We start from the raw sequence: 21,545 nt of genomic DNA, 5'->3' as shown, positions 1-21,545 counted from the left end.
TGACTCCACTCTGTCACCAAGAGCCTGAATGGCACGCATCATATCCGCCATGGATGGCTGAGCACTAGTAGCAGGGTCGGGAGTCACCACTACAGGGGAAGGAAAAGGTTGAGGGGCATGGGGAGAGGAAAAATCCACAGAGCGAGAAGAACTCCTCCTGATCCTATCCTTCTCTAGCCTACGTGCATTTTTAAGGAATTCGTTAAAATCGAATTCCGAAAGCCCAGCGCACTCCTCACACCGATCTTCCAATTGACAGGATTTACCCCTACAATTGGAACAAACGGTGTGAGGATCTATGGAGGCCTTCGGAAGACGCCTAGTACAAGCCCTAACACTACACTGCCTGTACTTAGGGACTTGAGACTGGTCAGACATCTTGAATTGTAGAAATAGTCAAGGGGGGATTCCAAAAACTAGCAAAGTTCGTTAACAATTAATCCAAATTAATTCCAAAAGCTTGCTAAGCTAATGATAAAGCTTCGTGAATAGCGAAGGCTAAAATCTAGAGCGAATACATCACCAAAATCGTGAGAAACAACTCCAGAATCAACAGCGTATCCAAGTAGGTCTTGCCGGTGGCACGACAGAGGAAAAATTGAGTTCTTGTTGACAAGAAGTACTTGAGTACCTGCTCACAGATGGCGCTGTTGTGTACACCCCCACCTGTATAGCGATCGCTGGCGTATCCCGACCTTAGATTTCTGTCGGGCAACGGAGTTGACAGCTACATGATCATCGGGTAAGATTAATATTGAAAAAATGAGGTATTTTTACCCATTTTCTTATAATGAAAGTATACTAACTTCATCTTATGTCTTGAATTATACACTTCATATGAATCACATATTGAACAGAATATTTAGTACAATATATATCAAACATCAGTTTGTGAACAGAATTATGCAGTGAAAATGAGGTACTAAAACAAAATTACACAAATATAAGATCTAACCACGTAAATAGTGGTCTACTAATAAGATTTTACAATTACTCTTTTACAGTTCCTTCAGTATGCCAACACATTCCCCATTTTTCTGCCTCTGATTTTTTTTTGGTTCTCCAACACATTGAAAAAATCTAACACTACAACTGTACCCATACCAACCACTTTGGCAATGCTACAAAATGACATATAAAAATTCAGAGAAGCTATTCACCAAAATTTCTAGTTTAATTTCCATTGTTATTCTCTGTGAATTATGGTAAATATGAGATCAAAGTTTACTAATATTGTAGTACAGTATGCCTGGTATCAAGATCTAAAAAAAAATTGTGTAACATTTTATTATACGTAAATCACCATTCTACCGTAATAACTCATTTCAATATTATATATGAATATATGCGTGCGTGAGTGATACGCACATCATAGATATAAATATACATACATATGAAAATATATAACCATTTCCCTATAACATGGGTCACCAACCATTTCAGCTAGAAGAGCCATTTACTTACAGCATCATAAAAATTTAGCTGTGTTAGAGCTGCAATGACAAAAACATTCTCTTGAGATCTAAAATTAATATCTGCTGTACATCACACATAACAGAATATAGTTCAGTAAGCCTACTTATTAAAATAGTCATAGTGATATTATTAATCAAACTTATGTTCACAGAGCATAATACTGTAGATATATTCTTTCGGTCATTGAAATTTCATTTAAATGGCAGCACTCGTAAGAAATATGAAAAAATCTTTTATTTCATTTTGCATTAGTATTATGAAAGAATTGTAGTGATCACAAGATATAAAAGAAACATGGCTACATTGTATTTTTGGAAGTTAGAAGATTATACCTTTATAATTGAAGGGGGAAATTTATCATTAATATAAATAATTTGCTATGTATTGTATTCTCATCAGATTATTAATAGTATTAGTGATTTTTGTAGCAGTCACAGTACTACAAAGGGAAAGCAACATTACATACATGGAAATGATATCACTTTCTGAAAACTTAGAAGAGAAGAAATTCCTTATTGAAAATTCAAATATAATTTCCTATAAGAGTTATATACATAAATTTAATTAATGGGAGATTTATTTATGTAATTCCATGGAGACACAGTACTACAAAGGCAAAGCAACATTATATACATGGAAATTATATCACTTTCTGAAAACTTTGAAGAAATTCCTTATTGAAAATTCAAATATAATTTCCTATAATATCAACTTTAAGGAAGATCTCGAGGTCTCATTGTGTAATGTACTTCCTAATTTTCCTTTTATTAGATTCATGCTTAAGAACACACATTTGTTCTCACAAGTAAGTTTATCTGAAAATGTATAGAACCCCAAATGCAAACTTCTTTGCTTTTTTGTAGTGAACTCCAAACCAATAACTATCTTATCTTTGCTTTTACAGATTTAGTAGTTTTCCATATTAGTGTTGACTATCTAGTATCTAAAGACTCTAGATCAGATATTAAAACTTTAAATTTTGATGCCCCTAACTTTCTCCTGCAAACCAGCAATTTCAAACTGAAACATCAGTAATGGCTGACAAATTTTGTAAAGAGATATCTGCCAAAAATGGTTTGATCTGAAAGGGCAGGGTTGCTTTTGCCCAATCTGAATTCTTGGGAAACATCCATTAAAACCAACTGCCATTTCTAAGAAAGCTGTTTCTTATGGCATCAATATCAAACTCACAATCTACAGATTCTTTGATTTTCTTCAGTAATGGAAAGTGGAAAAAAACCTCAAGATCTCCGACACACATTATAAGTTTTCTTTCAAATGACAGCGCTTCTTATAATAAGACATACAGCAATGTTTCCCTTTCCTTGCAATTTCTGGTCAAGATTATTTAAAAGGAAAATTATTCAATGTTTTAAGTTTTTCACAGTACTGTATTTATATATAATTAAAAAGAAATCAGTAAAATTTATGCCTTTAAAATCTAATGAGCTAATGAAATATTGTCATTATAGTGTTACATAATTTCTTTGTTTTAAATGGATAAGAAGGTTAGTTCAGCGTTTAGAGCCGCAAAAGTGTCTTGGGAGAGCCTCATGTGGCTCCTGAGCTGCAGGTTGGTGACCCCTGCCCTATAACTCACTCAATTTAGGCATATATTTGAATTTATGTATAAATCTTATGATGTTAACAATGAAATGTAATTTGTCATCCCATTATATTATCATAAATTCATCAATTTTTTACACACATTAAATCTCTTATTTCATAACAATGACAATTCCGTAACAGGCGTTCATCTTACAAAAAAAGATATTTGTAATAACCCCTATATAATAATAGGAGCCTGTAAACTAAGACTCCTAACACGGCAAAACCATTCACTGTCATGAACTCCCCTTCTACCTAAATCATTCTTTACAACATCCAGATACGCTAAGTCATTTTCTGCGTATCATGTAAATTTATCAGCAAGTTCTTTTGCAACGGGAATTTTTCAAGTAAACCTTTTCATTTGAAAAAATTGATAGGGGACATTATCGATAATAAATTACTGATTTCAGATTTATTTTTGTTTTATAACCAAAAATATATAAATTTCCTTTTCAGATTTAGTTACCCTTCATTAAAATTCCCTCTCACAATCGCTTTCGATAACCAAATTCTTCACTAAAAATTATCTTTCCTTTCCTATATGTTTACCTTTTCACAACTAATTTACTACAGATTCCACCAATATAATTTCATGATAGGTTCAATAAATTACCTTCTGATAGGATGCCACATGCCAATTGGTTTCCTCAGAGCCGACATCATTTGATTCCAATGCGAGAGCGCTTTGCCCTGAGCTTGGGTGCCCACTATTACATGCCCCACAGCCTTGGCCTGGCCGCCGTCTCCTCCGTGCTCCGCTACAGTCACACGCAACTGGATATTCTGCGAAATAAAGTATCATAAGTGACAATCTGCATGGCACTAACTGAAGTAATATTAAGAAATACTAAACTTTAGTAATAACGACTCAATTTGGAGTTCTTATAGTGATTTCAAGATAATTTTATATAGTCAAAACCTAGCCCTGAAGATGTAATTATAAAATATTTCATCCAAGTTAATATTACAGGTTACTTGACAAGCAAGAGCAGCTAAATGTAACAAATGACTATTAATTTGGAATTTGCTTATGGGCACTTTACTGGCCACCCCGATTTAGATAAAAATGAAGATGGTTAAACAATGTCATCATGTTTCTACGTACAGTACTGTACTATGTAGTTTTCCTAGATATATTATTTCAATAAACCTTATCTATAGTTCACCTAGTTTTATCGGGGATGCTCTCTCTATTTTAGGAGATGCTCTATTTTAAAAGTGCCATTAAAAATTAAAATCCTGTAATTCGAAGTTCCACAAAACTCATTTGCCTCCCCACTATACCTCAGTGCTGAGAGAATTAAATCATACGGTAGGGCACCTGGTTTTACAAGGATTTCCACATTATATGTAGCCGTTCTCTCAGCAGATCACAGGCTTGTCTTCTTTCTCCAGTTTCGCTCTATCTCCTTACATTATGTTTGTCTTAATTTCTCTCTCCTCTGTTTATATATAAATTGGTGTATTTCCGAAAAATGTTATTTTCATTAGTAAAATAAATTTTTGAATATACTTACCCGATAATCATGTAGCTGTCAACTCCGTTGCCCGACAGAATTCTACGGGAGGGATACGCCAGCTATCACTATACTAGAAGGGGGTGTACTCACAAGCGCCACCTGTGGCCAGGTACTACAGTACTTGTTGTTGACGCCACCTCACTTTTTCCTCGGTCCACTGGTTCTCTATGGGGAGGAAGGGTGGGTCAATTAAATCATGATTATCGGGTAAGTATATTCAAAAATTTATTTTACTAATGAAAATAACATTTTTCAATATTAAACTTACCCGATAATCATGTAGCTGATTCACACCCAGGGGGGTGGGTGAAAAACCAGTGTACAAGACTAAAGGATAGCTAAGTATCCCGTATTTCATATAATCAGTTATCCACAATAACAATGAAATAATAAGTACCTGGTAAGGAAGTCGACTTGAACCGTTACTCTGCCTTTAATAAGATCGTCTTCCTTACTGAGCGCAGCGTTCCTCTTGGAAGGCTGAATCAACTCAAAGGTGCTAAAGTATACAGGGCTGCAACCCATACTAAAGGACCTCATCACAACCTTTAACCTCGGCGCTTCTCAAGAAAGAATTGACCACCCGCCAAATCAACAAGGATGTGGAAGGCTTCTTAGCCGACCGTACAACCCATAAAAAGTATTCAAGAGAAAGGTTAAAAGGTTATGGGATTATGGGAATGTAGTGGCTGAGCCCTCGCCTACTACTGCATTCGTTGCTACGAATGGTCCCAGGGTGTAGCAGTACTCGTAAAGAGACTGGACATCTTTGAGATAGAATGATGCGAACACTGACTTGCTTCTCCAATAGGTTGCATCCATAACACTCTGCAGAGAATGGCTCTGTTTGAAGGCCACTGAAGTAGCCACAGCTCCCACTTAATGTGTCCTTACCTTCAGCAAAGCAAGGTCTTCTTCCTTCAGATGAGAATGTGTTTCTCTAATCAGAAGCCTGAATAGTAAGAAACTGAGTTCTTAGAACTTGGAAAAGAAGGTTTCTTGATAGCACACTATAAGGCTTCTGATTGTCCTTGTAAAGGTTAAGACCTTTTTAGATAGTACCTAAGAGCTCTAACTGGGCAAAGTACTCTCTCCAGTTCATTCCCCACCAAGTTGGACAGGCTTGGGATCTCGAACGACTTAGGCCAAGGACGTGAAGGAAGCTCGTTTAGCAAAAACCGAGCTGCAAGGAACATGTAGCCGTTTCAGATGTGAAAACAATGATCCTGCTGAAGGCGTGGATCTCACTTACTCTTTTAGCTGTTGTCAAGCACACGAGGAAAAGAGTTTTTAATGTGAGGTCCTAAAAAGAGGCTGATTGGAGAGGTTCAAATCTTGATGACATAAGGAACCTTAGGACCACGTCTAGATTCCAGCCTGGAGTGGACAACCGACGTTCCTTTGAGGTCTCAAAAGACCTAGGGAGGTCCTGTAGATCTTTGTTGGTGGAAAGATCCAAGCCTCTGTGGCGGAAAACCGCTGCCAACATACTTCTGTAACCCTTGATCGTAGGAGCTGAAAGGGATCTTACTTTCCTTAGATATAACAGGAAGTCAGCAATCTGGGTTACAGTGGTACTGGTTGAGGAAACTGCATTGGTCTTGTACCAGCTACGGAAGACTTCCCCTAGAGACTGATAGATTCTGAGAGTGGATGTTCTCCTTGCTTTGGCAATCGCTCTGGCTGCCTCCTTCGAAAAGCCCCTAGCTCTTGAGAGTCTTTCGAAAGTCTGAAGGCAGTCAGACGAAGAGCGTGGAGGTTCGGGTGTACCTTCTTTACGTGAGGTAGACGTAGAAGGTTCACTCCTAGAGGAAGAGTCCTGGGAATGTCGACCAGCCATTGCAGTACCTCTAAGAACCATTCTCTCGCGGGCCAGAGCGGAGCCAACCAACGTCAGCCGTGTCCCTTTGCGAGAGGAGAACTTCTGAAGTACCCTGTTGACAATCTTGAACGGCGGGAATGCATACAGGTCGAGATGGAACCAATCCAGCAGAAAAGCATCCACGTGAACTGCTGCTGGGTCTGGAATCGGAGAACAATACAATAGGAGTCTCTAGGTTATCGAGGTAGCGAACAGATCTATGGTTGGCTGACCCCACAGGGCCCAAAGTCTGCTGCAAACATTCTTGTGAAGGGTCCACTCTGTGGGGATGACCTGACCCTTCCGGCTGAGGTGATCTGCCATGACATTCATACCGCCCTGAATGAACCTCGTTACCAGCGTGAGCTTTCGATCTTTAGACCAGATGAGGAGGTCCCTTGCGATCTAGAACAACTTCACGAAAGAGTCCCTCCCTGCTTGAAGGTGTAAGCCAGGGCTGTGGTGTTGTCAGAGTCCACCTCCACCACTTTGTTAAGCTGGAGGGACTTGAAGTTTATCAAGGCCAGAAGAACCGCCAACAACTCCTGCAATTGATGTGAAGTGTCCTTTGCTCCTGATTCCATGTTCTCGATCATTCCTGTCCGTCCAAAGTCGCACCCCAGCCCGTATCTGATGTGTCCGAGAGGAGACGGCGGTCGGGTTTCTGAACAGCCAAAGGTAGACTTCCTTGAGAAGAAAGCTGTTCTTACACCACGCGAGAGAAGACCTCCTCTCTTCGGAAACAGGAACTGAGACCGTCTCTAGCGTCATGTCCTTTATCCAGTGAGCAGCTAGATGATACTGAAGGGGGGGAGGTGGATTCTCCCTAACACGATGAACAGGGCCAGCGATGAAAGTGTCCCTGTTAGACTCATCCACTACCTGACTGAGCATCGGTTCCTTCTCAGCATGCTCTGGATGCATTCTAGGGCTTGGAAGATCCTTGGGGCCGACGGAAAAGCCCGAAAAGCTCGACTCTGAAGATCCATACCCAGGGAGACAATGGTCTGGGATGGGATGAGCTGAGACTCCTCAAAATTGACCAGGAGGCCCAGTTCCTTGGTCAGATCCATAGTCCATCTGAGAATCTCCAGACAGCGACGACTTGTGGGAGCTCTTAAAAGCCAGTCGTCTGACGGAGCCGGACACAAGATCATGGTACTGCTGCACAGTCTGTGAACTGTCAACCATGGGGAAGCGAGGAAGTACAGTGACAACCCGAAGCTGTCTAGACTGTCTGGGTCGTACAGACAACTCCTTATCGGGTTGCTGAGGTTGCCGCACTGCGTCACAACAAGTCACTTCTGCTGGTTGTTGAACGTCTTCCCAGTGACACACTGACTCCGTAAACAAAAAATCCTTTAACAAGGACTAAGCTTGGACTGCATGTCTTGCAACACAGCTCAAGGTCTATGGGAGCAGGTGTGGTAACAGACGGGGTTAGTGACTGAAGTGGAACCATTACCTTCCCTGGAAGCATGTTATGCTTAAATAAAAGTCCATAGGAGGCTACGCAGCTAAAGGCTCCTCTCCAAATGACAGAGTCCTCAAGGGAATATCAGAAGGAGGGAGAAAAGCACTTTCTCATCTACAGGGACCATATCCGAGAAAAGTTAAGTTCTCTCAGTGAGGGTTTCAATGGTGCAAAAGCAGCAGACTAGAAGGCAACATTATGAAACTGCTTGACAGTCTAGTGAGTTGGCAACAACCAAAGATGTATGACTGAGAAGCATGCGGTAAGGTATGCAGAGCATGTTGTATGCAGAGCATGCTGTATGCAGAGCATGCTGTATGTAGAGCATGTTGTATGCAGAGCATGCTGTATGCAGAGCATGTTGTATGCAGAGCATGCTGAATGCAGAGCATGCTGTATGCAGAGCATGTTGTATGCAGAGCATGCTGTATGTAGAGCATGTTGTATGCAGAGCATGCTGAATGCAGAGCATGCTGTATGCAGAGCATGTTGTATGCAGAGCATGCTGTATGCAGAGCATGCTGTATGCAGAGCATGCTGTATGTAGAGCATGCTGTAAGGTAAGCAGAGCGTGTTGCATGGCGTTTAACATTTCTCAGAAATTCCATGACCAGTGCTAGAGTGCTTCATGCATGCTTGCATGGGGTTTTAATATCAACATAATATTTACCTTACATTCATAACTCATGATTCATTTTTGTTTTGAAGATATTTTTGCCATATTTTGCGATATTGTTAAAAATATATTGCAAGGAATACATATATATTTTTATATAAGTAAGACAAATAACCTCCATTATCATAATGTTTGTGTAGGCATACATGTATATGATTACAAATGCAAGTTATGAAAGTAATGAGGTGTTATTATTGTCATTTGTTATTTCTCAAGTTGAGGAGAAAGTGGCAGATGCATGCGTTGAGGTGGCTGACTCATAGCATGAGGTTGCTGCCTCAAGAGTTGCGCTTGCTGTAAGGGTTGCGGATGCGCAGTAGCAGGTTCCTGAGGAACGAGTTAAGGTTCCTGAGGTGTGAGCTGCGAGAGTTGAGAAAGCGGCTGCGCAGAACGCAGTTCTTGTCTCGCGAGTTGAGGTTCCTGAGGAGCTAGCCTAAGCTGCAGCGAGTGCTGAGGTGGCTGCCTCATTGATGGAAGAGGTTGTCGTACCTCAAGAGATTGTTGCCTCGCTGGTGGAACCGCAAGCGGAAGCGGAGGAAGTAAGGCATAAGACTCCTGCTCCCATTGCTGAGGTTGCCTTAAGGAAGGTTAAGGTTGCTGCACAACGCTGGTAACTGGCAACTCAGAACGCGGTAAGGTAGCCTGAGGAACCTCAACTCCGTACGCCTGGCAGACTGGACTGCGGTGAGGCGGAGCTCTCGCAGGAGGAGGCGGAGGTTGCTGCACACCGCTGGTAACTGGCAACTCAGAACGCGGTAAGGTAGCCTGAGGAACCTCAACTTCGTACGCCTGGCAGACTGGACTGCGGAGAGGCGGAGCGTTCGCAGGAGGAGGTGTAACCTTCTCAGCCTGAAACTCACGCATTAAGACCCCAAGCTGCGACTGCATGGACTGCAGCAAAGTCGTCTTGGGATCAACAGACGATAAGGTCTGTTGTGGCATCGCCTTACCTCTCTTAGAAGGTGTGCAGTCACCTGAGACTGAGGAGAGTCAGAGCTAACCCAATGACTGCATCCGGGTTGTTGAACTCTAACTTCGTACGTCTGGCATAGGTCTGGACTTTACGTTTAAGAGGTCTTGAGACCTGAGACCAGCGTTTTCTCCCCGAAATTTCTTCTGCAGACGAGCAAAATAAGGGCTCAATCGTCTGCGGGTGGGAGTGACGGTCTCTTAAGACACGCCCGCAACCACCGAGGATACTTCTGTGCGCCGATCAAGGCCTGCCGAACCCTTTTGCCCTTCGACATTGCTTCTCCCCTGGGCTTGGGAGCTTGCAAGAGGTCCCGGACTGGGAGGACGACTGGCACGCACAGAAGTACCCTCACGCACAACACTGACACACTTTGCGCTAATCACTTATCACTTTAGATTTTCTGTTTGCACTTATTTCACTGAACTCGAAACTTTAAGTGGTTTGTACCTGAAACACGCAATTCTATCCTTTCTCAAAAGTTAGTAATTGCGAAAACAGAATTACAATGTAACAGAAAAATCTAATGAAAGATAAATAATTCAGTGGCTGGAAAGAGACTAAACACTAGATCAAATAAACTACGTTTAAAATCTCTCACCGCATAAAGCTTGAGAACAAGAAAAACTCTAGAAATGTTTACCTTCTTCCCCTAAAGAGACTAGGGAGAAGAGCAAAAACGATAACAACGTTACTCGCTTGAACCAAACCTTTATCCTCCTCTGTCTCCCTCCGTCTCCATCTCTCTCTCTCTCTCTCTCTCTCTTGACTTAGAACCTGAGAGAAGAGCCCAATCATATATATCGTTAACACATATTATTGTTAAAGGAAAATATTTCCCAAAATGAAAAGTTCCTTTGTAGAATTAAAACCATTAAGTTAAGAAAGAATGAACAAAACGCTAGACACGGTTACTCTTACTGCAACGTGACACCGTGAAAATTCTCTCTCTATCGTAACGATAGAGCGCAAGTTGAACGTTCTGAAACGTCAACAACTGCAGAGACAAAACAAAACGTTAGTTCAACTTTGAAAACAGTACGAGACTATCAAAGAAATTCTTTCAAAAACATTAAAATAGCATAATATGTTAACAGGTAAAACCGAAATGACGGGCTCAATGTTAATTAACTTTGGTACAAGAAAAGACCGCCTACCATTAGGAAAGGTCGAATATATAAAAATTAATTTTAATAATTTTATAATAAAAGGAAGTTAATCGAAGAGGCCTATAAAAGGCGGAGAGATATAAAATAAATCTATAACTTTTGTTAAGCAAAATTAAGAAAGAGAGTCTATACTCTCTTAGACACCAACACTTCCGTCTAAGGGAAGGGTCGGCCATTTAAAGGTGAAAGAGAGTTCATACTCTCTTCGTCACCATAATTAAATTAATTCCAAAAGCTAACTAAGCTAATATAGAAGTTTCTAGTATAGCGAATAGCTGCAAATTTTAGAGAAATACTTCACCAAACCGTGAACAATACTCCAAAATCATAAGCGTATCCAAGAACGTCTTGCCGGAAGCACGACAGAGGAAAAAGTGAGGTGGCGTCAACAACAAGTACTGTAGTACCTGGCCACAGGTGGCGCTTGTGAGTACACCCCCTTCTAGTATAGTGATAGCTGGCGTATCCCTCCCGTAGAATTCTGTCGGGCAACGGAGTTGACAGCTACATGATTATCGGGTAAGTTTAATATTGAAAATATTTTAATTTTTGTTCTACACCACCACTAAGGTAAATCAAGGCATGTTTCTATATAAAGGTATCCCCTCATAATATGTGTAGCATATAAGTGGAGGTCTTTCCAGGCTCATATGCCAAGCACACACACACACACACACACACAAAAGAGAGAGAGAGAGAGAGAGAGAGAGAGAGAGAGAGAGAGAGAGAGAGAGAGAGAGAGAGAGAGAGAGAGAGAGAGAGATCTGTGGAGTGTGGCATCATTAAAGGAATCCCTGCAAAACCATGTGCACTACCATATTGTCTATTTCTCGTTGCACATAGTATAGTATGATGTGGATGGGCACACCATCTGTGGAGCTCTATAGTGAACAATCTAGGTGTGGGTATACTTCATATTATCAGTCAACACTCTTCTGGTAAGATACTCTATTCATTTTGCTTCATATATTGTCCTAAGTTTTGCAGTGTTTTGCATTAGTCAGGCAGCTTAAATGTAGGCAGATATGTCTTCTATTGGATTTATGATTCATATATGTGCTGAATGTTCAGTAACTAGGTTACTTTTATAAAAAGATTCTCACTACCTTTGGTGTTGAGGGCAACAAGCTAGTTCGGCGTTCCAAGATCAACTTGCATAGTACAAGAATATCTCAAACACTTCAGAAGTGTTACAGCGTGAAAATTGCTTTATTCATTCATTCAGTTCTTTCCAATGATAATTTAGAAGGTAAAAATGCTTAAACTACTTGGGTTTGGAACTATGCCAGCTTCTCCCTAAATTTTGCCTGGAGATAATTATAACCATCTATTGATTGTAATGATGATGTTCAGCCCATTATATATTCAAATCCTACTAAAGTTCTATTCCCTCAATTTAGTCCGGTTCTTTCGGTTGCGAAGCTTTGGCCTTTCCACAATCCTGATTCATACATAAAAAAAGGGATTCTGAAATGGAACAATACTGAAGCTCAAATCATTAAATAACCTTGTTTCTGAACCAAAGGCCAATGAGCTTTGGTATTATTATAGAAATACACAGGACAATCTTTACTAATAAAAAAATGTGGTATACTGTACATAGAAAAACTCGTTTTCTTTGAAAATGACTTTTATTTCCCTCGAGATATACTCCAATATATCCAATGGTAATAGGGACCACCCAATGGGACCCAGGGGTTTTGGGAGGGGAAAATTTATTGTCTGGGATGCATAATAAATCCACAAAAAATAGCAAAAAATATGGGGACCCTCTTCCCATGAAATGCTTATTTCATTCTTTAGTTTACGTTTTGCGAGTTGGATGCTTCTGCTCCCGTTTGTGTATGGTTTCTTGTGTGATTACAAGCTTATACTTCCTACGCACAAGCCATCATCGTTGTTACTTCATGACGAGTTTATACTTCTTGCGCACATACACTGTAAGGACAGTGAGACAAGCGTCACCAAGATCAACTGATGCTTTATTTGAATGCGCACGGAAATACATAACAAGGTGCGGACGGAAACGTAGGATCACATTGGCGCCAAGTCAGATTGAAGTGCCCGCCAAAATATATGTGTTTTCTTACACTTACAAATATATGAATTATGGGTTAACAAAAACATGTCATGAAACGATACATATATCAAAATGTAGCTCTGGTAGAGCGGAATATATATACATAGGACACCACAGTGTGGCGAAGAGAGAATTTAAATAAATAAGTAGTTTGTCGATTTTCTGGACGACGAAGGGATCGGTGTCCTTACAAGTACTCCCCCCCCCCCCAAGACATCGGGCGGCGTAGAGGGCTGATGATCAATCTTCGTATCTCTTCGGGCGTCGGAGGGTTCCTCTTCTTTTTGAACGGAGGGGCGTGCTGGCGGTCGGTGTAAGGATCTCTTCCTCTTGACGTCGTTTGATGATTTTTCCTTCGTTGGGCGGCTTGTTTTGGGGCGGAACTCTGGGTCTGCCAGGTCCAGCGGAGGCGGTGTCGCTTCCTTCGAGAAACGCTGGTTTCACGCGGTCTATAGAGACCCAGTCCTCTTGGCCATGGACGTCGAGAAGGAAGGCTTTCGTTGTCTTTTTAATAACCCGGTAGGGACCTCGATAAGGTCTAGTCAGTGGTTGTCGATGAGCGTCGACACGGACGAAAACGTAACTGCAGTCATCCAGGCTTTTTGGCTTGAAGTGCTTGGTTCTGTCCTGGTAAGTTTTGAGACACGGCATGAACTTCCTGGCGATATCCCTTAGGTGATCCAGCTGCGTGTCGTCGGTTGATGAGGGAAAGAATTCGCCAGGAACTGCGAGCGCTTCCCCGTAAACTTTTTCGGAGGGCGAAGGTTCGCCGTCTGCGCGAGGGGCGGTGCGAAGGCCGAGGAGTACCCAAGGAAGTCGTGATTTCCAGTCCCCGTCGGTGCAGCTCGCCATCAGGGACGCCTTGAGGGCGCGGTGCGTTCGTTCGACCATGCCGTTTGCCGCGGGGTTGTATGCCGTGGTGCTGTGGAGCGTCGTCCCCATCAGGTTCGCCAAAGCCAGCCATATTTCTGAGAGGAAAGCGGGGCCTCTGTCAGTCGTGATGTCGTCAGGAACGCCAAACCTGCTCACCCAGCTTGACAGGAGGGCTTCGGCACATGCTTGAGTCGTAGCTTCGGTCATCGGCGATGCCTCCAACCACCTCGTGGAGCGATCGATGATCGTAAGTAGGTAGCGAGCGGATCCAGAAGGGGGCAATGGTCCCACGACGTCGATGTGTATATGTCCGAAACGTCTTTTTGGCTGGGGAAAATCGCCCACCCCCGATTCGGTGTGACGGCTGACCTTGCTTGACTGGCAGTTGATGCATGACCTCGCCCATTCCCGGGCGTCCTTTTTTATCCCTGGCCAGACAAACTTTTCACACAGAAGGCGAGCGGTGGTGCGTCCTGAGGGGTGCGAAAGTCCATGGATGATATCGAATATTTTCCTTCTGCAGGAGGCTGGTACCCAGGGACGAGGGCGGCCCGTGCTGGTGTCGCAAAGAATAGTTACTCCTGCTGGTCCGAGGGGAACCGCACTTATCTTGAGCGCGGATGGCTCCGTCAGGTGAACCTGTGCTTCTCGGTCGGTGCGTTGTTCGGTTGCGAGATTGGCGTAGTCGATTCCCAGGTGGATCGCGTCAATTTCAATCCTTGAAAGGGCGTCCGCGACTGGGTTTTTCTTTCCTGGGACGTAACGTATGGTGCACCCGAATTCGGCGATTGATGCGAGATGACGTTGTTGTCGGGATGACCATGCGTCCGTTGATTTCGTGAAGGCGTGGACGAGGGGTTGATGATCCGTTGCAATCGTGAAGGGGGTACCCTCCAAGATGTGCCTGAAGTGGCGGATGGCGAGGTAGACGGCGAGGAGTTCCCTATCGAAGGTGCTGTATTTTGTTTTGGCGGGTTTCAATTTCTTGCTGAAGAATGCCAGCGGTCGAGGAGAACCATCGACGAGTTGCTCAAGCACAGCCCCGCAGGCGACGTTGCTGGCGTCGGTCGTTAGTCGCAGGGGCGCGTTGTCGTCGAAATGAGCCAGGGTGGTGGCATTCGCAAGGGCATCCTTCGTCCGAGCGAATGCCTGTTGCTGGGGCAAGCCCCACTCGAGTTTTTTTGCTTTACCTTTCAGGACGTCGTCGAGGGGTGACAGGGTTTGTGCGATGTTGGGGATGAAGCGCCTGTAGTAATTGACCATTCCCAAGAACTCCTGAAGTTGGCGAATGGTCGTAGGTATTGGGAACTTCCTGATGGCGTCGACTTTGGTTGTCATGGGTTTTACCCCGCGTGAGGATACACGGTGACCAAGGAAATCCACTCCCTCCGCACCGAACGTACATTTGTCGAAGCGTACGACTAGGCCGTTCTCCTGTAGGCGCTTTAGGACGGTGCGGACGTGTCCCCGGTGTTCCTCTTTGGTTTTCGAGAATATCAGGATGTCGTCGACGTAGCAGACGCAGAAAGGTAGGTCACCCAGAATGCTATCCATTAGTCGTTGGAAGGTTGCCCCGGCGTTGCGTAGACCGAAGGTTGAGTATGCGAAGGTGTAGGATCCGAACGGCGTTACAATGGCAGTTTTTGGGATATCTTCCGGGAATACGGGGACCTGGAAGTAAGACTTGAGAAGGTCCATCTTGGTAAAAAACCTTGCGCCGTGTAACGCGTTCGTTAGGTCCTGCATGTTGGGCAGTGGGTAGTGATCGGGCGTTGTGATGAGGTTGAGGCGCCTGTAGTCACCGCAAGGTCTCCAGGACCCGTCCGGCTTTTTAACCATGTGCAGGGGTGATGCCCAGGGGCTCGATGCTTTCTTACAGATACCCATGCGTTCCATGTCCTCGAAGGCGCGTTTGGCATCTTTCAGTTTCTGAGGTCGGAGGCGGCGGAATTTGGCGTGAGTGGGAGGTCCTGTCGTTGTGATGTGGTGGTAGATGCCATGCTTGGACGGGGAACCAGGCGAGTGTCGGAGCTCGGGCTTGAAAACCTCGGGAAACTCTCGTAGGAGGTCGGCGTAGGGGTGCGTTGTTACGGCGGATACGGACATTGTTGCAGGGCCATGTTCTAGGGCGCGAGACTGGCAGGTCCCCGTGTCGATGAGACGTCTGTTAGCGACATCGACGAGGAGTCCATGGTGGGCGAGGAAATCCGCACCGAGGAGGGGGCGATTGACGTCGGCGATAGCGAAGGGCCAAGAATACGAACGGCCCATGATAGATATCTTGAAGGTCTTGATTCCATAGCACCGTATGGGAGATCCGTTGGCGGCGATGAGAGAGGGAGCGTTTTTGTCGGGACCACGGTCTAGGTCGGACTTCGAAGGAGGGAATGTTGACTGCATTGCGCCGGTGTCCACCATGAGTCTACGGTTGGAAATGGTATCGAGGATACAGAAACCAATCTTGTTATGGTTAACTGCGGCCGCGATGGTGGCAGGTGGATGCTTCTGGCGTCGTCTTCTAGGGAAACTGCATGGTGCTCTACATTTCTTGGCGTCATTGCCGAACTGTTGGTGGTAGAAGCACCATGCTGGGTTAGGCCTAGGGTTTGGTCGCGTCGGTTGCGGTGGTTTCTTTCTTGATAGAATGTTCATCTCGTCGTCCTCAAGGGCCATTGCCGAGGAGTCTATGGAAGAGCAGCTGCTGAAGGAGGAGAACGGAGGCGGTGTTGACGATGATGCTCCGAGGCGAGATGCTTTGGAGGCCTCGTGGAGCTTCTGAGCCTTCGACAGGAGTTCGTTCATCGGGAGCGTGTCGGCGTCTGTCAATTGGGCCCGTACGTCCTGTGGTAGGCGTCGAAGAAAGATTTCGCGAGATAAGCTAATCTCACGTCGTCGGCCGTTGCTGTCTGTTTCGGGGAGCATGAGCAGGCCGGTTAGCTCGTCCCACGCCTCGACAGGAGAGGTGTCACCCATGGGCTTGCCGGCGAGGTCCAGTACTTTCTCTGCCCTTGCTGAGACGGAGAGGGAGTAGATACCGATGAGTTTCGTTCTCAGGTCGTCGTATGAAACTTGGCCGGCCTGGGCGTCGAGCCATGGGGAAATCTTGTCGAATACTTCTTCAGGTATGGAGGTGAGAACGATGTCAGCCTTGGCGCAGGAGTCGCTGAGTCTAGCGACGCGGAAGAGTACGTCCGCTCTCAGGAACCAGGAAGCGGTGTTGTGTTGAGAAAAGGGCGGCAGTTTGACTTTGGGCGTGGAGGCGAGGCCGTTGGGTGTGATGGGCGTGTTGCTTCCTACATCGTGGCCAGACGACGAGTCGGCGAAGAGGTGAGAGGTTGATATGTCGGTTAAGCTCATCCTACTGCCTTACGTTCACCGAAGTGTGGGAGAACCAAAGGTAGGTTCTTGCCTAAGGTAACGGAGTATGTAGAAGGTAGCACGGCCGTAATAAGTCCGTTAATGGCAAAGCCAAAACCGCTGATGCTACTTTCAACTCCGGGGTCACCAGTTGTAAGGACAGTGAGACAAGCGTCACCAAGATCAACTGATGCTTTATTTGAATGCGCACGGAAATACATAACAAGGTGCGGACGGAAACGTAGGATCACATTGGCGCCAAGTCAGATTGAAGTGCCCGCCAAAATATATGTGTTTTCTTACACTTACAAATATATGAATTATGGGCTAACAAAAACATGTCATGAAACGATACATATATCAAAATGTAGCTCTGGTAGAGCGGAATATATATACATAGGACACCACAGTGTGGCGAAGAGAGAATTTAAATAAATAAGTAGTTTGTCGATTTTCTGGACGACGAAGGGATCGGTGTCCTTACAACACCATTCCCCTACCATATGGCAAAGTTTACCATATTTGGGCATGTACCTGTATGTACGATGGAGTGTGACAATGCCAGTTCTGTGACACACCCCATTTCCTCCGACAATGCTTCCGTTCCTTTATAGCTATGTTACTAACAGATGTGCCTTATGGAGCTCAAAGTAACAGTGTAATGGCTGCCCTTTAGGCTATTTTGATGCTATAGCAAAGTTTCACAGTACTCCTGGTGTAAGGAATAATTTTTCAAAAGCTCATTGTGTTATCACTCAAAGGTTAAAGTGTCCCAAGTGGGATTCTGACTTAGCTTTTAGGGAAGAGCATCCCATTTCCTTCTGCAACACTTCTGTAAAGATTGCCAAGAAAATAGAGATACGTAGGTATCAATTATGGGGTAAGGAATTATTTGTGATTTACTTTATCATAATGTAAAGATTTATTTATGATTTACTTTTAGTTTGTGACCTGAGAAAATTTGTGACCTGGGAAGAGGGGTCAGGGGGGGCTTGCCCTAGGCTAGGGGTTGTGACCTGAGAACTACTAGGTTAGATTAGGTGGATTTGTTAGGTTCTATGCCCTTTTATAAATCTCATTAGTGTTAAATAATCAGGTTTGAAACCTGGGAAGGAGGGTCCAAGGGTCTTGCCCCTGGCTAAGGGTTGTGACCTGAGAACTACTAGGTTAGGTTAGGTGGGTATGTTAAGTTTTGTACCTTTTTAAAACTCTCACGTGTTAAATAATCACGTTTTGTCCTGTTTTCGCACACTCAAAATCCCAGGTTCCCACCTCTGACGGTCAAGAAGGGGGGGGGGGTACATAACGTTAGAACGGCCTATTTTCAGAGAAAATAAGAGTCAAATTCGTTAAAAGCAAAATTTACAAAAGTATAAGTTCTTTTGGAAAATGCGCTGTCTTCGATAACGACACTCACGCAATGAATCTATATACGACTCTAACAGTGTTTGGATAGGACTACAAAGTCCAAAGTTTTGCGTCATGGTACATCTGGCCTAGCCTGGGGTTTTATTGACAATTTGTCCTGGCATAAATAATAAATTTGCTAATTCACACTATATTTCCTATTATTCCAGATGCCAGCTTATCAATATAAAACAAAAATACGAACCAATATAAATTTGACATCACGAATCCCAATGATTATGAAACCAGTTTCTAGCAGTTGACTACATTATTACACAGACAAATCGACACTCTTCTTCTTCTTCACTTCACTAATAACACCACCACGTGACCTGACGTCACCGTGACGTCACGTAACCAACACCATTTCATCACAATTATTACTATATTGTCTATTTACTTATAACAACAAAATTTCTTTAATGTTTTTCTCCCAATATTAAACAGGGTGACACAAGTCTCTTCAAATTTATATATGAAAGATCTGTTCTAATGTTACTGTTCTTTAAATATATTATTGTTTTAATGTTTTTACTGTTCTTAATTTTTTTATTTAAATTTTCTATTAATTTTCATATAGTCTATTTATTTCTCTAATTTCTTTCTTCACTAGGCCACTTTTCCCTGTTGGAGCCCTTGGGCTTATAGCATCTTGCTTTTCCAACTAAGGTTGTAGCCAGGATCCAACTCTGGATCCTGGTTGTAGCTCAGCTAGTAGTAGTAGTAGTAGTAGTAGTAGTAGTAGTAGTAGTAGTAGTAGTAATAATAATAATAATAATAATAATAATAATAATAATAATAATAATGTACTTCTACACTTCATAACCGTTCAACTACCATACTGTACTATTCTAAATACTCTCATTTAAAATAAATCTAACAAATCATACTCAAAAGTTTCCTCCTCTACTCCTTTTCCTTCCATCAGTAGTCTCTTCACAACACCAACCCCAAACTCTCCATACCTCCACTCTCCACATATGCCATGATGTTTCCACAGATACTCCTGGCTTAGTAAGTACATCAGCTCTTTATCTCTTTCTTTCTATCCATTGCACGTCTTGTATTTCTCCAAATTCTACCGTTTCCCTTATAGCTGCAATCTCCATCTTTAGTCTTTCACCACTACCCGTACCTGATTTAATGGCTGTCATTAGTGTTCTACTGTCTGTTTTCACCAATGCCTTTAATTTTCCCTCTCTCGCTAATTCTTCCCATAACATATTGAAATATATTAAACCTTCCATCATCTCTCCCTCACTTAACGTTTCTGTCTCAATAGTTGATTTTACTACCCTTCTTAATTTTCTAGACTTCCACCAAAAAGGACACCTCCTACCATCTGTCAAAGATATAATAATCCAATTGCGTACGCATATCTTCAACATTTCCAAAGAATGCACCTGCACATATGCTTCCCAATAGATATTCTCTTACCGTTCATCTAATACCACCTCTCCCATTATACTTTTAACTCTCCTTACTACTTTAATTAATTTTCTCATATCCTCCTTTTTTGTGGTTTCCTCAAATGCCTTACTTAATTCACTAACGCTGTACGATATTACTGGCATTGTATGCAAAGATATCTAATTAAGCTGTCCAACCACGGACCTTACTCTTAGTTCCTTCTGACTTAGTATTCTGTTACCAATATATTGTCTAGCTTCTGATTCCTTTACATAGTTGACAAATTTCCACTGACTGATACTTATCCTCCTTTTATTTTGCTCTACCATTACTCCTATGTACTTCAAACTCTTACTTTCTTGTTCACCCACTTAAAGTTTCTCACTGGGCTTTCTAGTTGTCTCTTCCATGAACCTTTTATTTCCCCCAAAGGGAGGAAAAATATTTTCTTGACTTTATGTTAATTTTAAAAGGACTGTGATGGATAGTTTCATAAAAAAAAATATATGAGGAAAGTTTGTTAAATACAAAGGCAGTATGAGGCATATTTTGGCAGGCATGATTAATTTCAGAGAAGAAAACCCAATTTCCCCCCTCTTTATTACACAATTGTCAAAGATGGATGCATTCATCGTCATCTCCTCCTACGCCTATTGACGCAAAGGGCCTCGGTTGAATTTCGCCAATCGTATCTATCTTCAGCTTTTAATTCGATACTTTTCCATTCACTATCTCCTACTTCGCGCTTCATAGTCCTCAGCCACGTAGGCCTGGGCCTTCCAACTCTTCTATTGCCTTGTGGAGCCAAGCTGAACGTTTGGGAGTGCGAAGAGCATACCCAAACCATCTCCATCTGCCCATCATCATGATCTCTAAATTCTAAATAAACTTATGTAACATTCATTGGATTTTTCTTGGATGCATGCATTACTCACGTGTAAAGCAGGTGCAGGAACACTGAATATCATAGCCTCATTAAAGACGGGAGATCTGGTATCTTTTTTGACACTTGTCTTCTTTTTCATCACTTTCTTCCCGTTTTGTAAGACATAGACCTGAAGGGAAAAGAGAAAATCATTAAAAGTTCTCCCGTGTCCAACAAACCAAAATATTCTAGACCTCTTTGAGCGTTCGTAAATTTAAGTTAAATTAGGCGTCGTCAACTTATAGCACTAAGAGTAAGGAATATATGAAGCTTAACTAAATTTCAAAACTACAAGATATCAGTCTTCTATGACCAGTCATAATAACAGGAGGTACAGAAAGTAGAATTTATTAAGGTATCTAATATATTTTCACTCAGGAATTAGTGATTTTTTAGAACTGATTTTATTATCGAATGCCATTTTAGTGTGAATCATCAATACACATTTTATCTAAAGAAGAAAAGAAAAATGAAATGGAAATAAAAGATTTTTTTTTTAAAATTTCAAAATATAGAAAATATACAGAAATAATTTGATTATTAAAAGAATGAAAATCTAATACACACCTAATTCACCCTGCCCGAGAAACATTTAACGCTCTCTCTCTCTCTCTCTCTCTCTCTCTCTCTCTCTCTCTCTCTCTCTCTCTCTCTCTCTCTCTCTCTCTCTCAGCAAGCGACGCGGAGGTAAACTATTCCGTCGGAATTGATTTCCGCAACACGAACGAAAAATAGA

The 21,545-nt window shown here is 42.7% G+C and overlaps 1 protein-coding gene across 1 annotated transcript in view; it reads right to left on the bottom strand.

Annotated features, from left to right (window-relative positions):
• Positions 1-755: 755 nt before the first annotated feature.
• LOC137616577 (uncharacterized) overlaps positions 756-21,545 on the bottom strand; it is a 544,918-nt gene continuing 524,128 nt past the window's right edge. The window contains exons 10-11 of the mRNA XM_068346456.1: positions 20,820-20,939; positions 756-3,870 (exon numbers count right to left, since the gene is read on the bottom strand). Coding sequence (XP_068202557.1) covers positions 3,697-3,870; positions 20,820-20,939 — 294 coding nt within the window. The 3' untranslated portion in view covers positions 756-3,696. The remainder of the gene's footprint in view (positions 3,871-20,819; positions 20,940-21,545) is intronic.

Source organism: Palaemon carinicauda, chromosome 22 (genome assembly GCF_036898095.1).
Source record: "Palaemon carinicauda isolate YSFRI2023 chromosome 22, ASM3689809v2, whole genome shotgun sequence".
Classification (NCBI taxonomy): Eukaryota; Metazoa; Arthropoda; class Malacostraca; order Decapoda; family Palaemonidae; genus Palaemon; species Palaemon carinicauda.
Note: the sequence above shows the minus strand (reverse complement) of the source record. Positions and strands in the feature narration are given on the sequence as shown.